We start from the raw sequence: 20886 nt of genomic DNA on the forward strand, positions 1-20886 counted from the left end.
CAAACTACAGTACAAATACTAAATGTACATATTGGAAAAGGCGTTAGGGTAATGCAAGCAGTTTTCCCACACTGATGAGATTTCCACCCATATTATCTCCCCAGGACTAATGATTCAGAATTCCATCTCAACCTGATGTTGTTTCCCCCACCCAGCTCCATGCAGAGTACCGACCTGCACGACTGTCCAAGAAGTGCAAAAACCAAAAGCACTCCACACCACCGTGGCTTAGAAGTTAAATAGGAGCAGATGCCCCCAGCACTCAGAATCTCTATTTAAATTATGAATGGATTCAGTGAATTGGTTATGGGAAATATTTTCTCTATATATACCATGGTAATAAGGGTACTCTTGTCCAAACATTTGATATGCCTGGCTGCTGCTGTAGGACCCCAGCACCTGCTGTGCTTAAACTCACTACTTCAAAAACTATTTCTTTTCAAAGCAATGGGACATCACTAAAGTTAGAAATACACATCCTGCCACTGACATCTTATTGTCAGTTATCTAAACAATAACATTGTTTCAAACAAATATTTTTGGTTCAGCTTTCTTTGACCTTTTTTTAAAATCTTTTTAAAAACAAACAATTTAAAAACCCTTCAGTTGTGTCTCTGCCGTGCATTTTGTGGGAGGTTTTATAGTCTGAAGACAGAATTATAAATGTACATTGTTAAAAGTGTCAGTGCAATCATAATTATATGCATTTCTTATTACAATGCAGGTAAAGAAGTGACATCCACCTCAGACTCATCCTTATTTTTTTAAAGTCAATTATGGAGAAATAGGACATAAGAAACACTGGTGAACAAAATTTTCAAATTTGGGCCGCAAATCCAGCAAAGCATTTAAGCATGTAAACAGTCCCATGTGTTTAAAGGTTAAGCATGTGCTAAGGTGCTTTGCTATAGTACGCACATAAAGTTAGATATCTGAAATCATATTCAGGTGCCTAAATAAGAGTGGTCTGATTTTCAGAGGTGCTGAGCACCCGCGGTGCCCTTGGACACCTATGGTAACTTTGCTGCTCAGCGCCTTTGAAAATGGGGCCATTTTTATTCAGACAACTAAAAATGGACTTTAATGCCTAATTTTAGGCACCCAAGTTTGCATATTTGGAACAATTAATTTATAAATTCTGATTTTCCAATTGTTTGAACTTTTTAAAATGGAAAGTTAAAATTTGGCTCTTTACCTTTTAAAGCAAAAACCAAGGAACCTGAAACTAGGCTACTTTAGGTTCTGTTCTTCCTTTACAAAACACCAGTCACAGAAATAAACCAATCACTCCAGCAAATGTGTCATGCTCATGAGTGTCAAAGGCTATTAATTCATTCTGGTGAACTTGAGAAAGGAGGAAGCCAAATTTTGGAATAATTTAGGAAAAATGGTATTCATTTATCATAGTAAATTTGGGCAGGGGAGCAAAGTCCTGGAAAAACTTATGAAAAGTTAGGCATATTCTGTGTTGACTAAACAATCTTTGTAGACCTATGTCACTAATTCATTTTAGATCTGATTTTCATTTACACAAAAGCCCCTTTACCCAGCTCTAACAGTGTAAATGAGCCTTAAAATTGCATTTATGCCCATTTCCTGATACCTATGCACTGCCAGATCCGTGTGAAGGGGCTGTAGTATAAATGAGACTCAGGGCATTTATTTGTAACATTTTAGGATATTTGGTTCCTTCTCCTTTCCTTGCTGATTCTGACCCAGTTCTTGTAGCGAATTTTGGCCATCCAATAGTTACTATTATTGAAAGTGAAAGAGGAAATGGAGGGGGAATTCATTTATAGTTACCTATCCTGTTACCTTCCCCACTTTACCTCATTCATTAGTTGTTTATCTGTGGTATTTTAACTGTTGCTGAAATGCAAGTGAGAAGCAGCTGTCAGAGTTGATCTGTATGCTCTATCATGAATAAGCCTGAAGGAGATATTGTACTATCAGAGCACGTCAGTCAGGTCTCTCCCCAAAGGCAGACGAATTTTCTGCTTCACATACCCTCCCACCAGAGGCTTGGGGAATGAGAGCCCCTCCTCCCCCGCATCTACCCCAAATCAAAATGCCTAAAACCCTTTGTTGGGAGTGTAAAAAGTATTAAAAAGTCCTTCATTGCTCCTACTTTTCACAAGAATTAAAAAAATTAACTGCCACTTCCATATTGCCGCCACTAATTCATGCTCACTTCCTTTCTACACTACTCCATCTGTAGCATGAAAGTTTAGGTACAAGATTTTTCTTCCTACTAACTGAAATGGAAGGAATTCCCTTCACTGGAGAGGTATGTAATAATCTCCCCACTCACAAATGGAAGTAGGAGTTTCTCAAAAATGATTGACTTTGTGCAAAATATTAAGAATATATACACAGTTGAGTGCTTCCTTTTACCATCCATTACAAATATTATTTGATATTTACAGTGGCTTTTTAATTATTTTGATGTTTTTCTACTATAAACCATAGGAAATGTAAGGCTCTGGATTGGATTTATGCCAGCTATTACTGTAAAAATACATCTTCAGAACAATATGCAGTACCTGTCAGTATCATTATATTTATTAAGCTTCAAAAAGATGCTCACTGATGATCTCTTGATGTGTCACAACAAGTAGGTGTCTTTTCCAAACTTCACATTTTCAATGTTTCACTAAAATTTCTTGATAACTGTTTGTAGCAAATGTTGTTAATGCAGGGGGAAAAGGGTTTTTCTCTTCCTTAGGAGCTTCTTTGTAGGCTGATCAAATTTTGAAGATTACAGTTTTTTAAGTGAATGCCCAGAACAAAGCAAGAACATGCCTTTTTGCCTCTAAATAGTTGGGTTATGAGTTTGACCTACATGACCTGTCATGAGTGGGCATATTAAGTCTTTTAAATTGTTCACGCAGCCAAAGAGCTGAAGTTTGTGAAAGCCCATCTTTGTTACAGGATTTAATAATTCACTTCAGACCCCTTAGAAGCCTCCTCTGGCAGCGAATGTCTTTAACTTGGCAGCCATTAAACCTTTGTTGCCATCTTTCATCATAACGTATCCTCTTAGCAACAGCGACAAGACTGACTCCCAAAGAACTGTCACTGTAAGGTCAAACTAGAATTAATGGGCCAGATTCTGACCTCAATCACACCTGTGTAAATCCACAGTAACTTAATTAAAATCAATGGAGTTACTCCATATTTGCAAAAGAATAACTAAGAGCAGAATCTGGCCTTTGATTGTCCACTCATCAGTGCCTAATAATTATTCAGATAAATCCTTGTGCTCTTTTGCATGTTACCCATTCACTATTGCACAAACACAACCATACTATTTTTCTTTATATAGCCTGATATTTTTTTAACATAGAATTATAAATAGGGGGCTGCATTCAAACTGTTGTAAACCATCTTAAAGGTACTGATGGGATTAACATTAAACAGAATGAAATTTCAAATTGCTCTAATGTGCCAAGATATCAGGACTTCTGGTAGGGAGAAATCTCATCAGAAAGCTCACTCTTGTTTATTATTATTTTCCATCTCTTTTTGTTTGCTTTGCTTCCATTGAAGTTACAGCTGTAGCTTGTTGTTAATGGCTGTTTGTCCAAATGACCCAAGCCAGCAAACTGCACCCATCCTCCACCTCAAAAATATCTCACTAGCAAATCTGGTCAACCAAATTTAGCAAAACAATTTTTGGATTTCTTTGTTGTGTAAATAAATGTCAACCAGTTTTTGCTCCAGTGGAGTCTTTTCACTAAAATGAAAACAACATCAACCAAAAACTAAAGCTCTATTCAAGTGTTCAGATGCAAAAGCTGGTTTCCATTTAATTTTTATGTTTTAAATTCTTCAAATAAAATGTGCTTGTCATTATTGCATATTTCTGTAGTGGCTTCCAGCCCAATTCTGTACCTGTTTATGGATGAGAAATTCCTAAAATGTAGTAGTACAGTAATAGTGTTGCTAAACTCCACATTCATTAACCAGATGCAGAACTTCCACAATCCCTGCATTGATGCAAGCAATCTTGGCAGTGCAGGCTGCAAAAAGGGGCTTTTCTGGAACAGAGTAAGTGTGTCCTGGGTCTGCTGCACCATGCCCCATAGTGCAAGTGTGTACAGGGGTTGCTTCAGCACAGGAAAATAAATCCAGGTCCTTCCCTGGAGTAACAGTCCCTCCACAGCATCAAGACTAACAAGAGGCCCATTACTCCACAGAGCTGTATAAACCATCCACATCTCATCAAACCACATAGTACCCAGAACCTCCTTTGAGTGATCCACGGCTAGCAAGGCACTATAGGAGGATGTACTCTCCATGGTAAATGCCACTTAGCAAGGCCATGGCTTTACATAAAAGCTATGCCATTTGAACGTGGCACCATCAGCTGCCCATAGTGGATAAGTCAATGGGCCTGAATACTTTTCTGCAGTCTGAAAAAGTGGATTAGAAAAAGACTTGAGATTTTGTGTACTTGCTGTTGGTGCTCAGGATGGTTGAGGATAGTTGTCTAATCAGGTTCACCAAACCCATGAATGCTTTTTGAAAATGAGTTCTGGCTAATTTTTACCAGGCAGTTTCAATGATGGACATACAGATGTTTTGCTTCCCTTTTGCTTTTGACATGTAGAATTACTTTCTCGTTTACTTTTACCTTCCCTGCTCCTTCTATATCAATGATAATTTTTCATTATTTGTTGATCTGCCTGTCTAATTTAGATGATAATCTCCTCACGTTAGGGACCATGTTTTCTTATTAGAGTTGCTTGAAGATTTTTTGTTGAAACTTTTTTCAACAAAAAATTGGGTTTGAAACCAAAATTTTCATGAAAAGTATCTGCTTCCCTTGAAGGTTCCAGATTTTTCTTCAGAAAATTAAAAACTGAAAATATTTGTCCGTAAACTGAAATGTTTTGGGTTTTTTGATGGAAAAAGTTGACATTTTCTGCTGAAAACTTTGATGAAAATTATGTTGTTGTTTTGATCTAAATTTTCTGCACAACACCCCTTTCCCCATTTTCTGACCTGCTCTACTTATACTTATATGCAAAGCACCATACAAGCCAGGCCAGTTCTACTGAGCAGTAGCCCTGTGGAGCTTAGACCTACAGCGCTGGGGTGGAATCCTGACTCTACTGAGGTCAATAGGATTTTCGTCCTTGACTTCAATGGGGCCAGGATTTCACCCCTGGAATCTATTTTCATGGTGATTCCAAGGAATCCAAGGAGTTTGGGGACCACACTTCTGTCCCCATTGTGGTCACGCAAACACCTCCACTCCGTGAAGAGCATTTGTCCGAAGCTGTGAAATTAAACTCACAGAATAGCCAGAGTATCTGGCCACCTTCCATTTGGTATGCTGTAAAACATGCTTCAAATACTGAATCTTTACATAGGCCTGAATTCTGCATAGACTTACAACACATGCTTAGTTTTACACCCGGTGAGTAGTTCAATGGATTAATCACTGTGTATAAAGTTAAGCATGTGCATATGTTTTGGTGACATTGTCATGCAGTCCACCTAAATTCCGTCCTCATTTCTAACTAATCAGTTTTGAACTCTGCCCTCCAGAAAGAGTTCCAGAATTTATGCTGTACCAAATATATATGCATCTTTTAAAAGTATGTGATCTTGGAGTCAACTGTGCTAGGCATAACAAAGCCTTTATTATAGTTCCACTCAGACCTATTTATATATGACACTGAGTACCGCTATGTATCTTGATATTTTTTCAGATTAAAAAAAAAAAAGATTCCATCTAAAACATTTTCTTACATGAGCCATACTCTGGATGTGGGGAAAATATCAATTACATTTTGTTGTTGTTAAAATAAACTGTTTCTTACAATAATTTATTTCTAAAACAGCTTAGATGGGGGTGGGGGAAAGCCCAGCCTTTAGTAGAAAGAGCCAAATGATGTGATTAGATACATTTTCCTTGGAGGATGGGAAACTCCACACAACTCCATTTAAACTTCCATGATTCCATCTTTGTGCATGCAGAGTTTATTCAGTGACAGTTTCAAATGAAGAACTTAATCTCAAATGGAAATATCAGTGTTTTGTTTATATATATTTTTAAATGTGTTCTTGGAGTCTGGGGGTACCTTCTGAGGGTAACTTAAACCATCTAGCAACGTTATAGAACAAAAATTCAGTCATCACTGTGGGGAACAATGTCTTTACCATCTGAATGGAAAATATTATTCAGAGGATTGACATTTCCTGTTTATGGTTAAAAAGGGACATTTGTTTGCTGATTGACCCATGCTGCCTAATGTAATAAGAAACTCATTTAAATTTCACTATTATACCTCATTAAGACTTGATTAGTGTACTGTAGCTTGAAACTGTAGGATTTTCACTGGAATACACATGCAGTTCTAGCTAAATCCTACTCTGCTTTTTGCATTTCTAAATTCATGTTTTCCTTATTTCCTCACAGATTATCATAATTAAGGTAAATAATTATAAATTCATGCTATCCCCCCACCAAAAATCATCATCATTAAAGTAAAAAATCCTAATGCTAACTGTTATGCCTCCAGAAACCCAATAAGCAGCCATGCAACCATAAACTAAATACCTTTAACTGGGTAAAAAGAAACAAACAACAATAAAATAGTAACAGCAAAGATTTTAGAATGAGCACAGTGGGACAACAGTTACAATCCAGTCCACTCATAAATTCCTACCTAATTTCTAACTCACCAGTTTGAACTTACCACCTAGAAAGCATTCCAGAACTTAAAAGCCATTATAGTCTAAAAGAAACATATATCACAATGTGCATTCAGAAAGAATTGTTTCCCCCTCAGGTATGTCCACAAGCTGTTAAGATAATAGATTGCAGTAACAGAGTAAAAAATGCAACCCTCACGAGTAAACTGATAAAATGTTTGGGTCAAGAAAATATATTCTTCATTCAGTTATCTTGCTCTATTTTTGTAAGGTAGCTGTGATACACAGTATGACCACAGAATCTCAGTGCAGCTCACACACACCACACAAAATTAATCCAGAAGTAATCAGTAACGTCTTTGTGAAAATAATGAAGTAATAATGTAATATGTAACTGATTATGGTTCAGATTCAAAAACCAGTACTGGTAATTAGCAAGATATTCTTTGCTAGAATTGTGCAAATAATTTGCTGTGAAAAAAATGTGTTCAATTAATGTTCTCTCTTTTTCACTCATGAAAGACCCATGAATAAACTATGATTTCTTTTTATTTGTCTGCTATTAAACAATAATTGACTTTTTTGGCAGGAAGCTTTTTTAAAAAAACTTTCTGGGGTGACTGACAGTTCTCTATGATGAGTCAGTTTAGGCACATAGTATTTTTTCTGTTCCCTAAACCAAAACTATTTCCTGAATCAACCTGAATTCAAGAACCATTTCAGTCTACCTGAAACTGCATTTTTTGGCAAGTAAACTATTCACTGAAAAAGTTTTGCCCAGCTCCATTCTTTCTGAAACACCAAAAGTTTATTACAACGAGAATTCTGTGGCACTTTAAAGACTAACACATTTAATTTTATCAGGCATAAGCTTTCGGTCACGAAGCTTATGCCTGCTAAAATTAAATGTGTTAGTCTTTAAAGTGCCACAGAACTCTAGTTGTTTTTGCTGTATTCAGACTAACATGGCTACCCCTCTGGAACTCAAAAGTTTATTAGGTACTGTTGCAAAGAAAAAAAAAAATAAAGACATGGGGTACAATTTTCAAAAGCACTTATATTCTTGAACATGGGATTTAGACTCCATCCTATCACGTAGGCACTTTTGAAAATTTTACCCATGATCCCTCCAAAAGCTTACATTCTAAAGGGGTAACATGTAGACAAGAGAAAAGGGCACAAAATGTATGTGGCTGAGTAGTGTGATAAAGCACACAGCATGATACTTCCATGAAATTCTCATTTGGGCCAGGTTCTGATACCCTTGCATTCGGCAGCCCCTTGCTCCGTAAGTGATCCCATGACTTCAGTGGAATAAGGTACTACGCAGCATCGGTGGAAACATAATAAGGGCCAGATTCAGATAATACTACTTTTTCAAAGTAATTAGTACTATTTGAATATTATTTTCATTCATATCTTTTCCAGCCATCAAAAATGTGGCAGACACTTCATAAAACAAAGAGAGAGACATACTCCATGCCTAAATATCTTAAAATTTAAAATTATTTCAGATACATCAAGAAGAGAAAAAGAGGGGGATGGGGCAGCAGATGTAACCATGAGGAGCACATCAGAAGCTTTATAGAACTTTGTCTTTGTATGTTTCATCAGGCCAGAGATAGTTTTTGTTTTTATATTTTAAAAATTATATAAAGAGCTAGACCTGCTAGAACTATACTTAGCCAAGTGTAATTTCACTTGGGTTCTGGTGCAGAGAAGGCTCAGCAGTCAACAGTGATCCAGCTGTCACCCGTGGTGTACTGAGATGTTATATTTGTGTGGCCTCAGCAGGAATTTGACTGATGTGGCAGAGTGGTTTTGCCTGAGTTATTTTTCCATGGTTATATTAATGTAGTCTTGTTTGTTTTAACTTTAAGGTTTCATTGGAACATATGGATTCACAGTGCAGTAGCAGTTTCATTCATTGGGCCCTGAAATAAGCAGCCTTTGGAAAGATGGGTTCACAGCTGGACTTTGGGGTCACTATGTCACCTCATTCAGAGGATATTCTGGAAGCAGTTATTCCCATCTCATTGCTCGATGGGGTATTCTCAGATCATAATTGTTCATCTATGGAGAATAACCTGACAACTAGGATTTGACTCCAACTGAATTCCCCAGGCTGTGGTACCTATAAACCTCACTGGAGTCAACAAACATGCTTCTAAGGAGGCTCTATCAAGGATACTAAGCTTATCTGGCTTGCCTGGTCTAGAAAATTGATCAATAGGGAAATAGGCATGGTATTATTAGGACCTAGTTGGGCATGCTATTCAGTGTGGTCCAGATAGTGCCACCCTTACTCACTCTCAACAGTCCCATTGATATTTTATTACCTACCTACAGACTAGCTAGGCTGGTATTTGCACAAAGGGTTATATATACCTGTCCACTGCAGGCAGGACCATGGCTGATAAATATTTCTGGTTACTGGGATGTTTTATTACCTACTTTGAGGGGGAGAATAATCAAACTAATTGCAGACATTCCTGTAACAGGATTTCCTTTCATCTTTGGTGCACTGGTTCAGTGGTGTAGTGATTAAAAAAAAAAGTAGGTTAACTCCCAAACTAAACTCCATATCCCCCTAGTAAGAAGGGGGTAACTTCCATTTACCCATGTTTACCCTCAACTACACTAGTGCATTGGTTAGTCACTACTATATCCCCAAAATCACAGAGCAGAGAGTGGAGTTGGGGAAGAAATGAGGTAGGAGATCAAATGTAGGAAAGAGGCCTTAATATCAAGCACAGATTGAAGATGGCCCCACAAGACAGACCAATTCCTCCAGCACTGAAAAGGCCAATTAGAGGATTTTGGGATTTGGGAGCTGAATCCCAGGGGTTCAGGGTACACATATTTGTGCCCCTTCATTATGCTGGATTTTAAGAAAAATTTTAAGTTACGATACTGATCATTCTCTTTATGAAAAGTTGTGGTCCAGGTAAACCAAAAGGTCTGTATGGAGTATGTAAACGCTTACTGAATGATGACATTGTGAGTGCACCAGTATAGAGTTTGAGTGATCATTTAATTAGAAAAGAAGGTGATTAGGTGATAGAAGCAAGTGAATACAGATGTTCATGTTCTCCAGCTGGCCACAATTGAATGGGATCTCAGCATACAGATTAACATCGGGCCAGCTACATAGAAGGAGCTGCACACTTTACATATTTTTTATTAGAAAGGAATACAAAAGAAACTTCAGTAGAGGATTACACTCACTGAGAAGTGTAGAGTTTGGCTATGCAACCAACTCTCATGTGGCTATAGAGGCCACCATTTTTGCTCACAAATTTGACATACACAAACACCTACTACATGAAGGGACAGTGCCTGCATTGTGCAAGGTGTAAATCGAAAGGGGTTTACTTAAAAAAGTTTGAATCTCCTACCAGTTCAGTCAAGTGGTTTTTGACACTGCATACTCTAATGTGCCTGTTCAGGCTTGCAAGATGAAAAGAGAGCCCACCAGATCAAAGGGCAGATAGCCTGCAAGCTTTGTGGCACATGATGAACCCTTTGCTGACAATCTAATTTTATAGGGATGAAATTGTTGTGCACATGCAATGTACATGTCAATACAGAACTTTTTTGTTTCAGACTGTATGATGCAATTTGTCAGAGTTATGACATTAAGCAAAACACAAAAGTTCAGGCCAAAGAACAACAAGAAGTTACTGTCTGGTATCATTCAAGATAAAAATCAGCGCCCCCATTTAGGTACCAAAGGCTACAAGCTGCCTCTCTGGCTTATAATCAATCAGTCTCTTAAACTGAAGTCCCTTTGTGTTTTTCACACTAGAGTCTTTGGTATTACTAAAGCACTCTCATGTCAAAAAGCCTAGTCTCCCTTGGCAACAAGATTTTTGAGGGATTCTGCTTTCTAACCAGAGATTACTATGAATCTGAAAATGAAGTTTAAGCAGCAGCTGCTAGCCTGCTCCAAGGCACATACATTTTGGTTTAAAAGGCACTCCCTTCTTGTTGTAAGGCCAGTATTGGAAAACTGGTTACATATTTTATGCACGAGTGTGCTTGAACTTCAAAAATGTTCACTGTCTGATAACTAGCCTTTTCCTGGTGATATATATATATGGCCTGAGTTGAGCTTTAGTATTATTACACTCATCTTTTGATGATGAAAAGCAAAAATAATTGTCTACGCAAAAAATGCAAACCTCCTAAAAGCAGACTTTCAAAAAACAAACAGTTGTTTTTTTTCTGAAATAGGATAAATCAATCAATGGGACCCAAAGTGATTTACTTCCCTAAGAAATTTGAGTTCAAAATCATTTATCAGTACCTTCTCTGTTATCCAACATATTGATAATGATGAAAAAAAGTTTATTTGTGGTCAATGTGCTGTCTGTTTTATTATACATGAGACACTCAGAGATACTTGATATTTGACCAATCAGATTAATTTTTGATTGTGTCTTATGGATTCACCCATATAAACCCTAAACATGGTATTTCTCCCATTCCATCATTGGCCAACATGTTTGCTCCATTCTCATGGAGAATGAATAGTGAATGGAGACACATGAAAGGGATGGTTTGGATTGGCATCCGCAAGTTTGACTCTGTATCCAAATATCATCCTTACTCTCAGAACTTCTGCAGAGTAGCAAAATTGTGCTGCAAATCTCATAAGAGCAGGCTCTTTAATAGGATTTGCAGTACTTTCTGGTTCTATTTGGCCATGGAAATAGTGCAGCCCTTCTTCCAGTATTTTGGCAGTTCTGTTCTGGTCCAGACAGAACCTCCAAGTGGCATGAAAATTAATGGCAGGGCAGGAAGGGGAAAGAAACACATTGGCTAGTTTCTTTGTATCTTCAGCAAGGTCAATTCCAAGTTCTGAGTGAAGGGTCCAAATTCTGGGTAAGTTAGTTCTTATTTTACACAACCTGGTTTGCCTATCCTTAATACAAGAGAGACAAGGTAGGTGAGGTAACATCTTTTATTGGACCAACTTCAGTTGGTGATAGAGATAGGTTTTCACGGGCTTTGTGTAAGCTTGAAAACTTGCCTCCTTCACCAGCTGAAGTTGGTCCAATGAAAGACATTACTTCACCCACCTTGTCTCTCTAATATCCTGGTACCAACATGGCTACAACAACACTGCAAACAACAATGGAAGATATCCATAATACCAATATTCACTTTCAGACAACTTTTTTTTCTGCCTATTACTACTACACATGGGGTTGCAGGATTGGTTCCCAAAATCAAAAAAATCCTACTTTAAGGAAGTTAAGAAAATAAGAAGGAAAAATGGATTGGATGTTAAAACTAGTATGGTCATGTTACATGTTAATGCTGACAAACCTTCAAGCAAAGTGATTATGGAGTTCCTGGCTTCTAAAAGATACATTCTTTCACCAAGAGATGTTATAAATTGTCAGACGTGTGTACACACTACTCAAGTATGTGAAGGGAAATGCAGATGTGCCAGGTGTGGTGGGAGAACATGTGTATAAAGAATGTAAAAGCAGGTAATACTGTATTTAAGTTTTTTAACTGCAGTGGAAAACACAATGCTGCATTTGGGAAATCTGAGGTCATCATTTAAACCTATGAAGCACAGGGCCAAAGTAATGAATAGTATAACTTTGGCTGATGCTGTTAAATTAATAAGTAATCCAATTAAAATAAATCTTAGGAAGAAAGAAAGCACTGAGGCCTAAGCTAAAAACAGTAAAATAAATTATAACTGAAGAAGCATGAACAGAAAGAAATGAAAGCACTAAAACAAGCTTCAAAAATATAACTTCTGTAGAGCTGTTTCGAATGAATTTGACTCTGTCATTTTCATTACATAGGCAAACGTGTATGATGCAAGCGCCGAAAAAATAAGGTCACCAAATAAATTGAAAAATAAGACAAAACAAATTAATAGATGTGCAAAGGGTGAAAGAGATCTTGTGCCATTTTTTATATATTGTGACAAAGTCAGATTTGGCAATTCTGGAAGGGTGGTTGAAGGCAGGTCTTAAAATGATTAAAGCCCTTTTTCCTATGAATTGAAAGAGGTTACCTCAAGTTAATTATGGACACCTGAGTCTAATTAAGGGCAGCCTGCGCCTTTAAAAACCTCTTCCAGGGAGAGGGATAAGAGAGGATGGATGAGAAGCGGCTGCAGAAAGGTTGTGTGGAGCAAAGGGAAAAAGTTTCTCATAGGTGAAGAGCTAATTTTCCTTATAAGGGGAAATTTGTTTATTTTTGTTTGGGGAGGGGCCCTTGGTTCCCAGCGTAGCTGGGCCTAGGGTGGGTTAGAGAGGTGGTTGGCAATTGGCAGCTGACATAAGCAGAGGCAGTACTCCAGTTCGTGTTAGAAAATGTAATTTTTTTGTTTAAAGGCCAACCCTAAGGCCTATCCTGTAAATATTGTAAATAAACTGATGTGAAGTATTATACCTCCGAAGCCAGACTGTTTTATCCCAGGCCCCCTCAACACCAGAGGGAGAAATTCTGAGTCCTGATGTGACAAAAGAGATGTGTTGTCACACGATGTATAAAAAGCAATGGAAATCAGAGGACATGATGGTACTTAAATGGATTTCAGGAGTTTCAGTGCGCCTCCAGGGGAGAACTCTTATATAGAATGAGCAATAATAATTTTTTAAAATGGAATCCTTGACAAGATAAAATGGCATAACCTAAACTGATCCTCTAATTACCTGCAGAATTCCTGAGTATTCAGGCTCCAGGCAGGTGGAGAACAGAGCAATTGGGGGTGTGGAGCTGCTATCTATCTCTTACTGGCACAGCTCCTGTTCCAACCTAAGGGTTGCCATAGCACCAGTGGCTCTTCTATGCCAATTATCCATGCACACAAAATCCACACTCAGTGTGGCTTATACAGGATGGATGCAGAGATCTTTTCATGGGACTTAAGAGTGCATGGGCATCCCTGTGTGACTGCCCTGTCAGCAGACCTACCCCACCCCCACTCATTCTCTATGAGAAGCTTATGTGGTGTAAAGGACTTTGCCTGATGCATATGATACTCTTTGTATATTCATTTCAATAAAAACATATTTAGAAAAAGTAGTGAGAGAAACAAACATCATTTTCAAGAAAGGCTATTTAATAATTGTATAGAATCTGAATAATCAATAGACCTAAACTTATATTTTAGAAAGTCTTGGGTAACAAATACAATACAGAGATTGAGCCCCTACATTTGAGAAAACTCGGGGCTAACTTCTGTATATAAGAAAAATAAAGATATACGCCATGGTAGAAAGCCCCAAGCATGTGCCACATCCTGGAGCTGCAAACAGCAAGACAAGCAAATGCACATTTAGCTGTGGGAGATTTTTGCAGGCAGAAGGTGATGTACATTGCTCCTGGGGTTTCAGAGCTACTGTACAGCCATCTTGAAGGTCCAGCTTGTGGATTAAATGATGCCGGACATACTCTATCTCCAACATGACCCCTTCTTCTCTTCCATCTATTGTTATTTTTAAAATTTGCCTGTCACACTGATATTTAGTACTGCAGACAGAAAGTTAACAATGGGGGGGGAGGGGGGAAGGGTGGCGATAAAGGCTGAACAAACCCTTAGAAGTTTAGTGAAACAAGAGGAGATGGTTCTACTGGGTAGACTGGTTGAAGCTGAGAAGTGGCCTATTCCAGAGGATCCACAAAAACAGTTCAGAGCCGGGTACTGAATCGGGTTCAAATAGCTTCCTCTCTATCACTATATATTGTTGAAAGTATACTATGCATTTATGACAGGTAAATTGATCATTGTTATTATTATTTGTATTGTAGTAGCTCCTAGAGGCCTCAAACAGGAGGGTTTAGTAGGGCCTGCACAAACATATAGGCAGACACAGTGTTCCAAGAAATATAAAATAAAGGAAAATTAAAATGAGAAATCATAACCCTGATTCAGTGTCCCATTATTGTACTTATGCTCGGCGCTCTGTTAGTGGATATGCTGTAAGGCAGAATTACTTGCTCCTGTCCTCACAGTAACCATTGATTGAATCCAGGAGTAGTCTTGTCTGCTACATAATTTACCTGTGGTATGCAGTGTAGTTGTAGCCATGTCGGTCCCTGGGAGCTTAAATTCTTAACTCTGCTAGACACTAAAAATCATGGACTGAACAGCGACACTGGATTTATGGCTTATTACAACGATCTGTAACCCATGAACCCCCTCTTTTTGTCCTTTGACTGCAGTGTGTTCATGGGCCACTCTACTTTGAATTGTCCCTGAGAATATGTGCTAACTACTTATGCTAAACAATCTGTTCCACATTGCGTTTAGCCATGACGTTCTACTTTCCCCAACCTGAAGAAGAGCTCTGTGTTTCAAAAGTGTGTCTCTCTCACCCATGGAAGTTTGTCCAATAAGAGATATTACCTCACCCACCTTGTCTCTCCAGTCATTTACCTGTCACTTGGTGCTATTTGTTCTAGGATATAGATGCAGTGAAGCAATGTTGATTTGCGCCAGCTGAGGATCCGGCCCGCATGAAACAAAGTGACTATTATGGGTTTTTTTCTAAATATGGCAAGACACAGGTTGCATTTTACACTGATTATAATACATTGTGTGTGAAATTCTGAACTAATAGAAAGAACTGTTAGTTCACTAACATAAGTCATTTCATTAACCTACCTTGTGGTAGGAAAAATGGCCCAAAGCTGCAAAACCTCATCTAGGGAAACACTCCCACTGGCTTCAATGGACTACTTGCGTGCATAAAGGTTTGTAGGATTGGACCTTAACTTCCTTAACAGGCATATCTCCAAAACAGCCTTTGAAATAACTACATTCCTTTGAACTAACAGCCACCACCATTAAATTTGGCAGGCTCTTCACCAAGATAAGAAATATTTCCTAAAAGCAGTTGGGGTAGATGGTGTCATTACAGCCCACCGTGAGGGTGGTGCAGAGCTACACTGCCTGGAGGGAACTCCTGAAGAGCATGGCATCTCTCCTGGGCATGCAGGGAGAACGAACACTTGTAGAAACCAGGAGCCTGCTCTCCACCAGCACAGCTGGACAGCTCTGTGTATGGGAACAGTGGACTGACGTCGCCTGCTGTGGGTGACCAGAACCACATTCCAGGTTTCACAGTTTTTTACAATAATCACTTCCATTTCTTCACCTCCCTCAAGCCAACAGTCCACAATCAGAGAATCTTAACATTCTTCGCTGCCTAGCTTCACTTTTATGTCTATTTCCCATGAGTCTTATTTACAGAAAATATTGTGCTTTAACATGAAAATTAACATATCTGAAAATAAATTAGTCAGCGGATAATAATAATTAACAAGAAGAAATGAAAGAGAGAGAGAAAAGGTGAACAATATGGACCAAATTCTACTTCATCTGGAGTTAGACAAGACCTAAACCCAGTAAAGTACTTAAGCATGTGTGCATAACTAATTGCATAGTCCTACTGAAGATGATGGAACTGCTTATGTACTTAAAGTTATGCACATATGGCTTAAATGTTTTGCTGCATCAAGGCCAACGCAAGAGTAGAAATGGGCCAAATTCAGTCCATCTGTATCCTTACTGATGCATTAGAATTATAGGAGGGACAAATTTGAGCCATTTTGTCTAAATCACTGCTTTTTCTCTTGCTAAAAGTGGGATGCATTGTTTGTATTGAACGTATACAATAGAAGGAACCATGAATCAACATCAACTTATGGACCCAAATGGCCCAATCAGTTTGTTGAAAGCAGATAATACATTTGGCTTGTCCTTTGTCCATTTCTATCTTTGTTTGCATGGCCCATGTCCTTTCTGGAGATCCATAATCCCATTCCTTTGTGTAATCAATAAACTTTTGGAAATGTACAATGTGTTTTCAAGGATACATCTGTATAAATACGCAAAAAACCTGTGTAAGTCAGTTGTACAGCTGTGTGATATATCTGAAAATTCAAGTTCTACCCTTGGAAAGAAATACTAAAATAGGGTTTTCACAACAATTCCTTTTTTCTCCTTCTCTCTGTAATTAGTTTAAGCCATCAGTGACCATTACACCATTTTAATTACAACCTTGCTTTCTTCCCCAAGTAAGAAAATTATTGAAAATAATATTAAAATTGTCAGCTATTTATAATAAAATATCAAACCAGAGATTTTCAAAAGATTGAGATTCTAATATTCATTATAAATCACAGCACAAGTAAAGAATATGAAACACCATGCTTCTGTGCAATCAATCAAAAAATAAGTTTCTGATTAAATTCTCAAGCTTTAGCTGGCCCTATATCACATTCATACTGTGCATCTATAGTAGCTGTCATGCAAGGCGTCTTAAAGCAATTTACAAATAAATATATACCTCCACAGCATCTTTTCAGGGAAGAATATGTATGTACAGATGTTAATAAGACCAGCACTGAAAGACATGCATAGGTTGTGAATATTCTGATCCTATATCATTTCAAAACAGATAGCAAGGCATTTTCACACATTAATACTGCAGGCCAAATTCTGTTTTACACATACACTTGTGTGACTAGTTACCATTAACTTCAATGGGGTTTACACACAAGTAACTGGGACACAATTTGGACCTAACAATTTCTCCAGTACTGCAACCCTGGAAAATTGATTAAACCCGTAGTATCTCAGAATAACCATTTATGTTTCTCATATACACATTACTGATAATGGGTCAAGTTCTCTTAGGGTATGGCTACACTGTAAAAGAACCCCATGGCAGTGAGTCTCTGAACCCAGGTCAATTTACTTGGGATCATGCTAGTGAGTTACAAAAGAGAAGTGTAGACATTCCTGCTCAGGCTGGAGCCTGGGCTCTGAGATCCACCCTCCAGCCCCGGCCGGATTTATTTACACTGTTATTTTTAGCCCTGTAGCGGAAGCCCCACGAGCCTAAGTCAGCTAACCTGGGCCCTGAGATGCTCTGCTGGGAGTGTTTTTTGCAGTGTAGACATATGCTTAGTTATTAGACCCTTGCAATCCCATCAAACTTATTGGAGATGCATGAGTATAACAGAGAAGCCCAACAACGGCAGTAAAATCTCCATGTTCTTACTTGAAACATCAATGGGTTTTATGAAAATGAAAACCTTGGGCCTGATCCTGCAACCCTTATTCATACATATGAAGTGTATAGTCCCACTCAAATCAAGGCCTAATAGCTGCAGAATCAGGCTCCTTTTAACTAGCACTATCTAATTTTGTTTCCCCAAGACTAAAATCTCTCTCAAATAATTCTTCCTTTTTTTTTTTTTAACATCTATTCACACCAATACAATCATTTTATGTTCCAGAGTATAGCCGTGTTAGTCTGTATACAGCAAAAACAACAAGAGTTCTGTGGCACTTTAAAGACTAACAAATTATGGTTATATATTACACACCTTAAATTAATGAGGAATGAATCTAAAAATGTTTGTTGATTCAGATAAGCACCTGAACGTCTGGATATTAATTTGATCTATCAGCATCACTTTGGTCTGCCTAAGTGGGACAGAATTATTGTGAGAATGGGCTCTTTTGTGAAATCTCAGGTACATCATGTTTTTTATTTTGGGAGGAAGAGTGTAAGCACCACCTTTTTCACCGTGTTTTTGTGCTTCTGGGTCCAGACTGAACCAGAAGTTACAAACGCTAAAAAATATGTAATATAGGGATAATCCTAACTGATTGCAGTTTTGAAACCAGTTTGAATGTGCTCTGAGCTTTATAAAAAGGCTTCTGGGTTTTTTGTTTTTTTTACCCAAATCAGTTCACTCTCTCTCTCTCTCTCTCTCTCCCTCTCTCTCTCTCTCTCTCACACACACACACACTCCTACTCCTGTTTTCACAAAAACATCTGAAAGATCTTGTTTTTGTTCTAGTGCAGAATGAAAACAAATTGCAAAACCTCAAACGTTGCTGCAAAACTGAATTGCTGTTCTCTGGACATCTTTAAACATAAGTGCATAAATTGGACTCTTTAGACAGGGTCACATACCTTTATCACATGATGCTTTTCATGATATATAGGTATCTTAAACATTTGGCACCAGTATGTCGTGTCTTTGTCCGGTATAAGCACCTGTCTTAATAAAAAGGGAAAGAAAACACTAATATAAAAGTCAAACTTTTTCATGTTGTTTCAGTCACCAAGATTCGCTCCCACCTCAACTTTAAGTCCAAATAAAAACAAAACCCAAAGTAACTTACGTCTTGGTTTGCCAAATCAAAGTATGGCAAAGAGGCAGATATAACATTCTTTTGCTCAGGGTTCAGTAAACGTAGACTCTTTGAGCCGCGATTTGATCCATGGTAATTTTGACCCGCTTCTCCCATGTCTTTGTGATGATAGGCCCATATCACCCTTACTGTGCTCTCCTTGAAAACAAAATCTTTTTTGATTAGGTATAGGAAGAAGTCCCTCCTCACAGTTTAGTTCACAAAATTCCCAAGGCAGATCCAGAGCTGGATCCACTGGAGTCACCCCTACCATTTTTAAAATCCACCCTCATGTTTCTACAATGACTGTCTTCCAACTATGTTTTACATAGACCTCCTGGCAAGGCTCAGTTGGCTTCAACTGGACTCATAGAGGTTTATTCTGCCATTGAGACATGTATGCTATCAAGGTAGGTGTGTCTTTCCCGTTAATGTTAGCAGGTTTTAGCCATAAAAAGCAGAATAGATCCCTATTCTGGATAGAACAGCAAATAAACAAGCAAATAAGGCAAGTCTCTTTTTAAAGTGGCTACCAGTGCTTCTCCTATGATCAGCTGCTAGAATAAGAATGCACCTTGGTCCCTCCTGTTCTCTGTTTGTGGCACATAATAGTTTAGCATCCTGAAGGCTGTAATACTTTGGTCTAATTCTGGTGGCTGGGCTCAATGTGGGGGTGACTGGGTGGTGTTTAGTGGCCTGTGAGGTCTGAGATCAGACTAGATGACCCGATCGTCCCTTCTGGCCTTAAACTCTGCAACACTGATTAAAAAATATTTCCTTTCATAGCAAATTTTCTAGAGTTCGAAGATTAACATACCAAAGTGAATGACTTGATGCAAGTCTTTCTGCTTGATCGGTCACTCACCTTTAATGCTATTGTCAGTGAGTACAAATTTTAAAGCTGCATAAAAAAATAAATACACTATGGCAGCCACTATGAAGTAAACAAAAGAACTTAACATGGACAATAATCTATAAAAACTGCTCTTCTTAAAGAAAAAGAAAATAACAGAAATATAAATATAGAGTATGTTTATCCTGCTATATGCACACACTTTCCAGAAACTCATCTTTGTACTGAGATCAAGCCTGGAAGACTCGGGACAAAAAGAATTTGAGAAAGGTCTGAGAAACAGAAAGAAGGGGAGGAAAAGAAGTTGGAATTTGACGTTAACTGCCATGCCTACTAAAACATACCCAAATATTGAAATTTTACATGATTAAGCTAAGCCCCAAAATGGAGCTTTTGGAAAGTTTGTGAATACAGCTTGATAAACACATTTGGTACTCAAATTTCTGTCATGTTTTTCTTTTTTTTAATCTGAGGAGTTTTTGATAACTGGCTTCAACAGCATGATACATATTTTATGTACTTGACCTATCTTATTTACCTGATCTATGTGTATCTCTTTACACAAAAGCAGAGCACCTTACCGTTATACTTTTATCATTTGTGTCACAAGTGTGCAGCTCTCTGCTAAAAGCCAATATTGTATGTGTACTATTTTCCATGGCATACTCAAGATGGTAATCCTGTTGAGAATCTCTCTTCAATGCTCTGTTTGCATCTGTAAAATAATCCTATTGAAAAGACAAAACAAAAGCAACTTACTGTAATTCACTATAAAATGATCTGGTATTAAATCCAAAACATGCAAAATATTGAAACGACACAATCATTTATTAACTGAATGATTGTAGATGAGATTGGATAATTCTCAGGGTAAAAACATCATCTAAGTCTTTTTCCAGCAGGTGAATCTTACTGGTAAACAGCTGAGGCTCTGGAACTTAACGCAGATCCGTCTTTAACAATAATATAAATATACTGCTTGTGCCCAGACACATAGAAACAATAAATAAGATACTTAAAAGACAATAAGCAGATTCATCTTTACTGTAACTCCACTGACTTAAGTTCACCTAACGTTCATAACAAAACCAATTCATTTTCCTCTCTCCCCACATCTTAGTCTTTTCTATTTTTTCCTTACAAAAATATTGGGGGGAAAAATCTAAAGGAACCAGTC

General features: G+C 37.9%; 1 protein-coding gene across 1 annotated transcript in view; it reads right to left on the reverse strand.

Annotated features, from left to right (window-relative positions):
• The window catches only part of MOXD1 (monooxygenase DBH like 1), a 76189-nt gene that overhangs the window by 41837 nt on the left and 13466 nt on the right, over positions 1-20886 (reverse strand). The window contains exons 2-4 of the mRNA XM_067546798.1: positions 20291-20437; positions 18848-19015; positions 18636-18719 (exon numbers count right to left, since the gene is read on the reverse strand). Coding sequence (XP_067402899.1) covers positions 18636-18719; positions 18848-19015; positions 20291-20437 — 399 coding nt within the window. The remainder of the gene's footprint in view (positions 1-18635; positions 18720-18847; positions 19016-20290; positions 20438-20886) is intronic.

The sequence above is a fragment of the Emydura macquarii genome, unplaced genomic scaffold (assembly GCF_026122565.2).
Source record: "Emydura macquarii macquarii isolate MOO-44397 ecotype Brisbane River unplaced genomic scaffold, CSIRO-AGI_Emac_v2 contig_1146, whole genome shotgun sequence".
Taxonomy (NCBI): domain Eukaryota; kingdom Metazoa; phylum Chordata; order Testudines; family Chelidae; genus Emydura; species Emydura macquarii.